The 12124-nt window shown below is 44.2% G+C and overlaps 2 protein-coding genes across 9 annotated transcripts in view; both read left to right on the forward strand.

The window, feature by feature from the left end:
- The window catches only part of STIM1 (stromal interaction molecule 1), a 173732-nt gene extending 170817 nt beyond the window's left edge, over positions 1 to 2915 (forward strand). For 2 of the 7 annotated variants that reach the window (XM_081152823.1, XM_081152824.1), the window contains one exon: positions 996 to 2915. In XM_081152823.1, the coding sequence (XP_081008949.1) occupies positions 996 to 1494 (499 nt within the window). In that variant the 3' untranslated portion in view covers positions 1495 to 2915. Of the gene's footprint in view, positions 1 to 39; positions 147 to 995 lie in introns of those variants that run through there. The other 5 variants (XM_081152825.1, XM_081152826.1, XM_081152827.1 and 2 more) reach the window with 3 other exon arrangements.
- Positions 2916 to 4810: 1895 nt separating this feature from the next.
- The window catches only part of RRM1 (ribonucleotide reductase catalytic subunit M1), a 50462-nt gene continuing 43148 nt past the window's right edge, over positions 4811 to 12124 (forward strand). The window contains exon 1 of one of the 2 annotated variants that reach the window (XM_081152830.1): positions 4811 to 5247. In XM_081152830.1, the coding sequence (XP_081008956.1) occupies positions 5229 to 5247 (19 nt within the window). In that variant the 5' untranslated portion in view covers positions 4811 to 5228. The remainder of the gene's footprint in view (positions 5248 to 12124) is intronic. The other variant, XM_081152831.1, reaches the window with a different exon arrangement.

Raw genomic sequence — 12124 nt, forward strand, 5'->3', positions numbered from 1 at the left:
GGCAGAGATGGAAATTGAATCAAACCTTATGATTTCTAGTGTGCAGCACTTCTGAACCACTGCTCCATAAAGGCCAAACATCCTGTCTTTCTGCACCTCCCTCCATTCTCCCTGTCAGCAGAGCTTTGAAAAAGACCCCACCCTTCCTGCTGCCAGCCGACTTTGGTTTGAACTCTGAAACACATCTCTATGACCCCCTTTGAATCCTGTGAGAGGGTTGAAAGAGGCAGCATCCTGGCCCTTTTGGGGTGGGTGAGAGATTGTTTGCAAGGCTGTTCTGACTATCTCCTCCCCAGCCTGGGCCAGGCCCACTTACTGCATGTGCCCTGTTTCTTGGGACTTGGCCCAGACTGGATGTGTCCCAGGGTGTGACAGGAGTAAGAGGGGGAGGAAGGCATAGAAAATGGTGACTCAGAGCAAGATGTGGGTTCTGTGTTAGGTAGGGTTGAACCCTAAGAAATCTAACCAGCTATGGGAAAGCAGAGATGTTACTGAGGATGATGCCTGTGGTACTGAAGCCTGTGGTTGCCTTAGTTTAGGGCCTGGCCATTCATCAGGGGTGGGGCCCAGGCATTAGAAAGCCCTTTGCCCCACAGATGATGGTATAATGACATTTGTTTTTACTTGTTGTCTGTCTTCTTTCCCCATCACTCTTCCCATTCTTTTTCTCTCCCCTTGGCCCTGCTTCTCTTTTTGCTTTTCTTCTTTCCCAATTTTATTCTCTTCTCCCTGTCTCTTCTCCAATTTATCTCCATTCCCTATTCCTGCCTCCTCTGTCATCCTGTACTTATGACCTACTCATCTTCCGTCTGTTTCTCATTCTTCTTTCTTTCCCACTATGCCTGTTCATCCTATTTTTCTCTCTCCTGCCCCTCTCTTTACCCCCATTTTCAAACCCTGTTCTGCCTTTTCGTGCTCTCTCTCTCTCCTCTTCAACTTTTCCCATTCCCCCAACCTGTATGTGTTCCTTTCTTCCTCTTTGCCTTGTCTTGCAGGGATTTGACCCATTCAGATTCGGAGTCCTCCCTCCACATGAGTGACCGCCAGCGTATGGCCCCCAAGCCTCCTCAGATGGTCCGTGCTGCAGATGAGGCTCTCAATGCCATGACTTCCAACGGCAGCCATCGGATGATTGAGGGGTCTGTGGTGGAGAAACTGCCTGACAGCCCTGCCCTGGCCAAGAAGGCACTACTGGCGCTGAACCATGGGCTGGACAAGGCCCACAGCCTGATGGAGCTGAACCCCTCAGCCCTACCTGGTGGCTCTCCACCTTTGGATTCTTCCCATTCTCACAGCCCCAGTTCCCCAGACCCAGACACGCCATCTCCAGTTGGGGACAGCCGAGCCTTGCAGGCCAGCCGAAATACACGCATTCCCCACCTGGCTGGCAAGAAGGTGGCTGAGGAGGATAATGGCTCCATTGGCGAGGAGGCAGACTCCAGCCCAGGCCGGAAGAAATTTCCCCTCAAAATGTTTAAGAAACCTAAGAAGTAGGCAGGATGAGGGTGGCAGTGGCAGGACAGCTTGTCCTTCCCTGGTCTTCTGCCTCCCCTTCCCTGCCTTCCAAGATACCTGGCCTTCCAAGTGGGGCATGGGAGGGGTTGGCCCAGGGGCCTGGGCACTGTGGAAACCTGCCCTCCTCATCCTTGGGTCCTTCAACATTATTTATTAACTGACCACCATGGCCTGCCTGTCCTGCCTCCCTCTCAACCATGGGCTGCTGCTATCACTCCTTCTCCACTTCAGTGCATGTCTTAGTCGCTGTCCCCTCAGCTACCAGCTCCACCTCTGAGGTCCAGCTTCTGTCTCTGCTGTCCCAGTTTTGAGGTTTGGTTTCTTGTTGTTTTTTTTTCTGTCTCCTGCTTTCAGGCTCCTCCCTCCCACCACTCCCCAACTTCCCCTAGCAGCTAGGGGGGAAGACAGGAGTAGTAACTTCTGACACCTGTGCCTCAAATCTATTCCACCTTACCTACAATGGTTCTATGTGCCCCAAATTGGGTCCTAGAGCCTAATATTTGAGGTTTGTTGTTGGGAGTGTGATGGGCCACAGGAAATCTTGGCTTGAAGCTCACTCAGGCCTCCAGGAGCCCATGGGGGAGTGAAACCAATCCCCAGAGAACAAGCCACTAGAGAGTTTTGAAGAGGGCAAGGCTAATGGATAGATGGGGAGAGACTTCTCTTAGTTGGAGGATGAGTAGATGCCAGAGCTATGGGCTCCAAGGCAGTCACCTTTTCTCTCTTCTCTCACCCACACCTGTCTCTCTCTTATCCCTGCTCCCTCACATTGCAGGACGGTTTGTCTGTAAGAGGTGCTGCCCAAATGCTCCCCAAGCATCAGTACTCCTGATGCCCAGGACAATTGGCTCCCCTGGCCATGGGAACCTTAGCCATGATACAGGTCTCTAATGGGGCCCTGGAGCTGATGGGCAGGATGTTGTTGTATTTGAACCAAAAGACAGTTTAAAATTGAAAAAAAGAAATCTCCTGAATTTCCCAAGTGCCTGCACCACACACTCCCTTCGTCAGACCCTGTTTTCATGTTACTGCATACCCTGGGCCAGAGGCTCAAAAAGGACACAGCCAATTTAGGGAAGGGGGTGGCTAAGGAAGATGGTGTAGGTGAAGGTGGCTATGTGACCACTTCCCCCCACCCTTCCCACCCTCTAGACAACTCTCTTTCCTACCTGTTTTTGCTATGGCTGTAAAGGTATTTTCCCTTTGCCTCACTCCCTGACATGCCTTTACTCTGGGATCCTATTTTGGGCCTGGGGTGGGGGTACCTGTGCTGGTCTTAGGAGGGGGCTAGGCTGCAGACTGCCTTGTACCCCCTGAACACCCTCACATGGGTTTTTCTGTGTTATTTCATAAGACTCTTTGAAGTCCAATAAAGCATGTAGGAGATTTTAACCTCTGCTGGCTTTGACTCTTATGGTGTTCTCTGTGCTTTGTGGCATAGCAGACAGGATGAAGAAGAGACTATTTCTGCTCTGCCAAGGGAAAATGAAACTCTAAATACACATACCCAAAAGGTCTCTGGGTAGTTACCAGATGAAATACAGGATGCCCAGTTAAATTTGAATTTCAGATAAGCAATAATGTTTTTAGTATAATTGTCCCATGCAACGTTTGGGACACATTTTTATTTGCTAAATCTGGCAACCCTAACTCTGGGTCATCTTGACCCTACCTATCCTATAACTTCACCTATGACCAATGACTTTTAGAATTACTTCACAGGTCAACAAACAAGTGTTGGCAAGGATGTGGAGAAAAGGGAACCCTTGTGCACAGTTGGTGGGAATGCAGATTGGTGCAGCCACTATGGAAACAGTACAGAGGGTCCTAAAAAAGTTAAAAATGGAACTGCCTTATGACCCAATGATTCCACTTCTTGGTATATATCCGAAGAAACCCAAAACACTAATTTGAAAGAATATATGCATCCCAGTGTTCACTGCGGTGTTATTTAGAATAGCCAAGATATGGAAGCAACCCAAGTGTCCATCAGTAGACAAGTGGATAAAAAAGTGGTGGTACATATATGCAATGGAATACTATTCAGCCATAAGAAAGGATCTTACCATTTGCAACAGCATGGATGGATCTAGAGGGTATTATGCTAAGTGAAATAAGTCAGTCATAGAAAGACAAATGCCATATTTCACTTACATGTGGAATCTAAAGAACAGTACAAACAGAACAGATACAGACTCATTGACAGAACAGCCTGATGGTTGCCAGAGGGGAGGGAGCTTGGAGAACTGGGTGAAAAAGGTGAAGGGATTAAGAAGTACAAATTGGTAGTTACAAAATAATTATTACAATAATATTGTAATAACTATGTATGGTGCCGGGTGGGTACTGGAAATATCGAGGGGAACACTTTTCTAAAGTATATAATTATCTAACCACTATACTATACACCTGAAACTAATACAAAACAATAGTGAATGTAAACTGTAATTGAAAAACAATAAAATAAAATAGTATTTTCACATTAAAAAAAAAGAATTACTTCACAGGGAGATTGGGACACATCTGGAGGATACATACTGCCAAAGAATTACCTTGCAAGTTAAGGCTTCCCCCTTTACTATAAGACTATAAATAAGACATTTTATCCTTAAAAACATACACAAACAAACCAATGAAAGATTTTAGGGAGGGAACGCTACATGAGGTTTCATATAAATCAGTTTGTGTAACCCAGATCATAAGCTTTTACATCAGCCTTATATATTATATCTCATCTACTCTCCCCACATTCAGTCACCAAGCCATGTGTATTCTACCTCTACAAGTAGTTATTGCTGACCCTATCTCTGCCACCGTCCCCTGGAGATCTCTAAAAGCAAATGGATCTTGTCCCTGCCCTTCTCAAAACTCTCAGGGCTCGCATTTCCGTCAGGATAAAATCCAAACGCCCTCGCCTAGCAAGGCTCTTTTCCAATCAGACTGAGTGCTGCTAGGCTTTCTGCTGACCTAATAGCCCAGGGGCTCCTGGCTGCCTCCCACTACAGATTCAAAGCTACAGCTCTCATCATAATAGCACAGTAGTAAAGACAAGAAAAAATGTTTTGGATTGATGGTTTTTAGTTGTCATTTCAAAATACTTGACCCGTCTTTACCTCAGCGCGTATGCGATGCCGAGAGCGAGGGGGCCAGGCCTGGCTGGCTCCGAGTGCTAGGTCCGGTTCCAGGCTTGGCTCCGGTTTTGCCCACACCCAACATGGCGGCGAGAGATCAGCGTTCTCTCTAGGCGAGTCTCCACCCAGTGCAGCTATGGGAGAGGTGCGGTCGGGTGGGCCCTGCCCACACTTAATATGGCGGCGAGAGAGCCAACTCCTTCCCGGCTTGCCCACACCCACTGCTGCTGGAAAGGGGCTCGGTTTCCTGGGCCCCGCCTACGGTCAGCATGGCGGCTAACGGGCGAGACTGACTTTCTGCTTTTCTAGTCCTGCCCACCCGCCGGGGCGCTGGCAGCGTAGAGCAACGTCAGTCGAGCTACGTCGGGTAGCTTTTGCGTCGCGGGCGGCAGGGCGGGAAGGACGTTCGGAGTTTCGCGCCTTTGGTCTGCGGAGGAACGTGCCCTCTGGCCCAACTCAACTCCCAGCACCTGAGCAGCCCCTGGAGTTCGACCCTTCGCACTCCGCCACCTTCTAGATCTTGCCGTAGCTTCAGCGCTGCAGACCCGTATTGAATTCGTAGTGCCTCAGCCACTAGCTGCGATGCATGTGATCAAGCGAGGTGAGGGGCTGGGGAGGGGACGGTGAAGTAGTGGGGAGCGGGTAAGGGGACGCGGCCGCCGCTGCCCGAGCTGTTAGCTGCGCCCGCCCGCCTCTGCCGCTTCCCGCCCTGCGGGCCGCGGCTTCCCGCCCTGTCTGCCTGCTCGGCCTATAGGCTCCCCCCTCCCCCACCTCCCGCTCGGATCTCCAGTCTGCTCCCCCTTACCTTTGTCATCTTGCCGCATTTGAAGAGAGTCACCCCTTCACTTTTGTCGAGTAGTTCCTGTGTGCGCCGGGCATTTTTCCAGGCAGTATTTTCTTCCTCACCACGGTCCCCTGAGGTAGAATTATCAGCGCCACTTTATAGGTGAAGAAACAAGCTCAGAGAGAGGTTCGGTGGCTGATGCAAAGTCGCCTAGTTAGTTGATGGTGAGGCCAGGGTTTGAACCCATAGCTAACAACCGAGTTTTATTTGAAAACAGTGGGGTTGGTCCTAGGCCCTGGGGGATGGGGGAGGAAAAAAGGGACTGTACCCTAGGAGGACACCTATGAGCTTCCTGATCTTTTGTGTGGAGTGAGGGTAGGGGTGTGCGTGAATAAAACCAGGTCTCAGACACAGACATATCCCTGGAGTTTGCCCCTTATAGGGTGCGTCCTGCCATTTGGCCCAGGAGTAGTCCCAGAGGAGTTTGGGGCAGTGACTACCTTCCTTCCCCGTGATGGGAAACGATACTGAATCCGACTCGGGTGGCCCAGACATCTGACAAGGTGGGGATCCAGAAGAACTGGGGGCTTGTATTCTTTCTCAACAGTTATTTCCCATGAGACTTGCTGAGTACCTTCTTTGTGCCAGCCTTTTGCTTGGCTGTGTGAAATTAAGAGACAGTGTCTGCCTTGGGAAAGGGTTTAATCAGGTTGGGAAAAACAAGAGTAAAACGTACTTTTAACAGAGGACCATACCAGACAGATAGGAACAAGTTTTGAGTTGAATCTACTTGCCTATGTTAAAGCAATAAACTCATTTTACAGTTGTAGGCACTTAGTAAATACTAGTTGACTGACTGGACGTTTTATCCATTAGGCTCTGAGTTTCAAAGATGGGACTTTATGCCCATACTTAGCACTGAACCTGTAATGAAGAAATGCTCAAAGAATGAATGAAACTATTTTATTTAAATAAAAAAAAAAAGGTTTTTATCGATATTTTTTCTTTTTTTTTAGAGAGAGAGGAAGGGAGAGAAAGAGAGAAGCATCCCTGAGAGAAACATCAGTTGGCTGCCTCCTGCGTACGGCTTACTGGGGCTTGTGCCCTGAGGGGGAATCCAGCTGGTGGCCTGTCTGGTACTTGGGACTGTGCTCAACAAACTGAGCCACACAGGCCAGAAGTGAGAATAATTATTTTAAAATATAGGATGCCCTGGCCGAGTGGCTCAGTTGGTTGGACATTGTCCTGTACACCAAAAGGTTGCAGGTTCTGTTCCCGGTCAGGGCACAGATCTAGGTTGCGGGTTCGATCCCCGGTCAGGCACGTATGGGAGGGAACTGATGGATGTTTCTCTCTTCCTCTCCCTTTCTCTCTCTCTTGAATCAATAAAAACATATCCTGGGTTAAGATAGAAAAAAGTAAATAAAATATAGGATATGATGAGTGCTGTCGGCAGGCGGTTTAACTATAGTCAGGAGATGGAGAGGTGGACAGTGGTGGCCCTTCATCCTGTCCTTAGTTATCTTGAGAACATTTTCTGAATTTCCCATTTTAGCTGATTATACTGAAGACTGAAATATATAGTGTACTTTTATTGGTTTATTCCTGTGATTCAGACATGTGCATCAAGTTTTTTAGACCTGTAGAAAAAGGTATGGAAGGATGAGGATGCTCTTATCATAAGTCTGTAACAGAGATGTAGATTACTGGAGTGGGTAACACCTTTGTGTTGAATTTTTAACCTTTTGGGTCCTCTTTCAAATACTGTAGTTTACAGAGTATTGCCTACACAAATTCCAAAAGGCAGGGCTTATTTTGTTTCTCATTCTTTCAGAGAATATAATTTGATCCACATGGTGGTAGAATCTTTCAGTGTAACATTCAGCATTCATTGTTAATATACAAAATTATACTTAGATTTGTTTATTTTATTTTATGTATAAGTTTTAATGTGCTTAGGGTTTTTCCTTCCCTTTTTATTTTTGGTATGTCAGTGTAGTAGCAGACTAACGCCTATAGTTTTTGTTAATTTTAATGTAATTATTCAGGAGGGCAATCGGTAGTCAACCTGTAAGTACTTCCTGAACTTGCTATTATCTTGCTAAGCACATGAGGGAAATATTAGAGGAAGAGGCAGTTCCATCTTCGGAGATCTTAGGGTTGTTAGGGACATAGGAGTAACCCATGTGAAAATTGTTAGATAACAGAATGGAATAGTAGATGAGTTTTTCTCATCTGCTATCTTGAGCTATTTTTCTTGTGGGAGAGTGTCTAGGGAATCAGGTTGAAAAAGAAAAGTTGAGAACCATTGGAATAAATGCAGTGAAGCTGACTGAGTTGTAAAGTGTGCTTTGGAATTTAGTAGTATAGTGTTTTCAAAACTTTGGATTGTAACCCACAGTAAAAATTACATTTTATGTACTGACTTAGTACATACACGTATATATATATATGTATATACATAAAACTGAAACAAAAGTTTGCAAAATAACACCTAAAGCATCCATTTGCACTCTGATAATCTCTCTTCTATTCCAGGTTCTTTATCTCCCCTCCCTCCCTCATCTCCTTTACAACCCACTGTATTATTTTACAAATCTGTGTGGATACTGTGCTGGGCCTGAGGTTACAGTGGTGAGTAGGCAGATGTATCTGTTTTCAAAGAACTTGAATTCATGATTCCCATTTAAAGAAAGCTCTTTTATACCTTACTCTACTGCTCAACCAATAGGATTTGAAATTTAAAATTACTAGGAAATGAAGCAGACAACATTTGTTGTGGATAACTAACTAACCCAAGATAATGGACCAGGCCTATGTGGTCTACACGTTCATTTTCCTTTTTTCTTCAGTTCCTTCCTACCTCACAAATTTTCCCCTTTTTCCTTCAGTTTTTTCATATCTCACAAATGAGAGGCCAAGCACTCACTATAATAATTCCTTTTTGCCTTGATTTCTGTCTAGGAAGATAACATTGGGCATCATCTTTAAACCTACTTCACAGGTTAAAATGTGCAGCTGGTTACACACATAGTCAGGGATGTTTAATACTTGGCAATGTCTCCCTCAGTAAAGGTACCAGATTTAGAAAAATACTTTTTCTCTGGGCATGTATTACAGTAAATAAATATGTGGTTAGACAGTTATCAACAACTTGAGGGGAAGTTGCTGGGGCTACTGCCAAAAGAGGAAAAATCTTCAAATTCCCTTGTACAGTTATTTTAGACAATAGAATTGCTCTTGATCATATCCTGGCTAATCAAGGTGGGGTTTGCACTGTTAATATCTTTTATTGTACTTAGAATAAAACACCTCTGGTGAAATAAAGATGGAACTAGGTAAGTCCGGGTACAAGCCAAATGATTAAGTAAGGAGCCCACTGACACCTCATGATTCTTTAATATCTTAAACTGACTGCCCTCAGGTATTGACTCCTGTTTCAGATCTATTCTGCAAATTGCACTTAGCATTTTGTTTGTTGTTACAGGAATTTTTGCTATTATAAAACTTTGTTCTGCATAGCTTGATGTTATAAAGATAGAAAGTACTCTGATAATGGTTGCTCAGCGTTTTGAGATGATCAGTAAGGCCTGTGAGACTTCATAGGAGAAACCTCAAGAACTACAGAAGATGTTTGCCCTTAAACATGATGGTAAAGACTTCCTCGTCCTGCCGGTGTGGCTCTGTTGGAGTGTCCTCCGGTACACCGAAAGATCATGGTTTGATTTCTGGTCAGGGCACATATCCGGGTAGCAGGTTCAGGGTGGTATGGGAGGCAACTGATCCATGTTTCTCTCCCTCTCCCTTTCTCTCTAAATTGTTACACTGCAGATTTTTAAATAAAAAAAATAAAAAAAGACTTACTCTGTTTTAGTGCACTTGTTGCTCAAATGTGGCCTAAGGTTCCTAAGAAAAAAGAAAACCTCTTTCCCTCTTATGTGGAACATGTCATACTGGGAATGAGCCGTCCTGGCGAGGAGGACCGGCGTTGCTGTACGATTTTGACGTCATTGATCTCCGATACCGACATCGCTCTCTGATTTCAATGTTGTTGTCCGATTTTTGACATCGCTCTCCATTACTGACATCGCTCTCTGATTTCAATGTTGTTGTCCGATTTTTGACATCGCTCTCCGTTACCAACATCGCTCTCTGATTTCAATGTTGTCTGATTTTTGACATCGCTCTGCGTTACCGACATCGCCGTCTGATTTCAATGTTGTTGTCCGATTTTGACATCGCTCTGCGTTACCGACATCGCCGTCTGATTTCAATGTTGTTGTCCGATTTTGACATCGCTCTCCGATTTTGACATCACTTTCTGATTTCGACGTCACTTTTCCTTTTTGATGATGCTTTCAAGGAAGGATCTTAAAGAGAAATGTGGCCCTGGCCAGTGTTGTTCAGTGGTTAGAGCATGCGGCCCAAAGGGTCTTTGGGTTCGATTCACAGTCAAGGGCACATACCTCAGTTGTGGGTAACTCCCCTCCCCCTGCCTTAGGGAGGCAACCAGCCTGTGTATCTCTCTCACATTGACGTTTCCCTCCCTCCTCCTCCCTCCCTTCTACTCTCTGAAAAGCAATGGAAAAATTATCCTCAGGTGAGGATTAACAAGAAAAGGGTGTGTATGTGAAAAATAATATATATGAAGCCATTTTAAAATGGAGTTGAGGCTACCATCTCAGAGCAACTGCCTTGCCTGTCTTATTCTTCAAACCTTTGGAATGTGAACTGGGCAAAATAACCTTTGTACTGGGCCTAAAGCAACATTATATCCCAAACAAGTGTTAGCAAAGTTAACAAGAAAGCAGATATGATTACTGGACAGAAAACTTAAAACATTATTTTTGTAAGTTAATTTTTTCATCCCCATTTATCCCCTCTATGCCCTCTTCCACCTCCACCCATCCCCCTCCACCCTAAAAACATTATTTAAAATTAGCATCACTATGTTAGCTTACCTACACCTATAGAAATTCCTTCTACTTATGGAAATGTTTCCATTCCCTTTGTCATAAATACCTTTTGCCTTAGTTTGCTATTGGGAACACTGGGTTTCTGCCTGAACCAGTGCTTCCCAAATAGCTGTTTTTTTGGATCTCAAATAAATGCTTATTGCTTCTCACTTTGGCCTTTTATTTTTAGGTTAGCAGACTGATTATGTAATGTGGGTTACCTAACTGTTATCTTTGCTAACAGTTGTTTGGGATACAACATTGTTTTAGGCCCCGTCCAAAGGTTATTTTGCCCAGTTTTCACATTCCAAAGGTTTGAAGAATAAGCAGGCAAGGCAGTTCTGGGATGGCAGCTCCAACTCCATTTTCAGATGGCTCCATTTATATTATTTAGTAGTTGGATATATCCACTATTACTGGTAAGAGTAAGTACAGGTTGGATGAGCTACTATTTGAAGTTGAATTAAAAATAACAGGACTTTTTGTTAGGAAGGACAGAGGAATATGATCTAAGCTCAGAATCATAGAAGGACCAACTAGAAAAGGTCTACATGTATTTGCTTCCATATCCTCAAAATAGTAACACTAAGAGATTGCCTCTGGAAGACTGTCTTGAATTACAAATAGAAGTACTTCTTTTTATGATATGCAATAAATTCAAAATCAATTACCCTAGGAGAGTATTTAAGCCAACTTTATCACGAAGGTGTTAGAATGGAGATGGGGTTATAAATCATTTAGCAATCAATAAATACTTGAGTACCTAGTATGTGCTAGGCCTTGGTCCTTGATCCTAGGTACATGTAAGTAAAAGAAAATGTAAATAAAACATGCAAATTTTTTTTCTTTTGGATTATATTCTAGTGGATTGGTGGGGATACATTAAACAAATACAGGAGTCTCCCCTTATTCGTGGTTACACTTTCTGCTGTTCCATTTGCCTGTAGTCAGCCATGGTCCAAAAATATTAAATGGGAAATTCCAGAAATAAACAATTTATAAGTTTTATGTTGTGCGCTGTTTTGAGTAGAGTGAAGAAATCTTGCACCACCTAGTTTCATCTAGTCCGAGACTTGAATCATCTCTTTATCTTGCACATCCTTGATGTATACACTACTTAGCTGTCGCTTATCAGATCGACTGTTAAGGTATCAGTGCTTGTGTTCACGTAACCTTTGTTTTAGTGGTGCAGAAGCACAAAAGAATTTATGCTGGTGAGGCAGATATGCCAAAGGAAAGCTGTAAAGTGCTTCCTTTAAGTGAAAACATGTAAGTTCTCAAGGAAAGAAAAACGTATACCTACGTTGCTAAGATCTGCGGTAAGGATGAATCTTCTATACATGAAACTGGAGAAGGAAGAAGATATGTACTAGTTTTGTTGTCGAACATGAAACTGCAAAAGTTATGGTAACTGTGATAAGTGCTTACTTAAGATGGAAAAGGCATTACATTTGTGGATGGAAGACATGAACAAAAAACATGTTATGATGTCAGCTGTTGCTCCAGAAATCACCAAGCCTATATGAACATTTCAGCAAGGGATCCCATGGAACAAGTGGTGCCAAGGCATTTACTCCAATTAATGGATGGTTACACAATTTCAAGAATAGGTTTAGGCTGAAGAATACAAAAATTACTGGAAAGGCTGTGTTTGCTGATGAACAATCCGCTGCCACATTTCCTGCAGTGTTAAAGAAGTTGATTAAGGAGAAAGGTATGTATGTAGAGTAAAAAACATA

Source organism: Miniopterus schreibersii (assembly GCF_964146895.1).
Source record: "Miniopterus schreibersii genome assembly, chromosome: 12".
Lineage (NCBI taxonomy): Eukaryota > Metazoa > Chordata > Mammalia > Chiroptera > Miniopteridae > Miniopterus > Miniopterus schreibersii.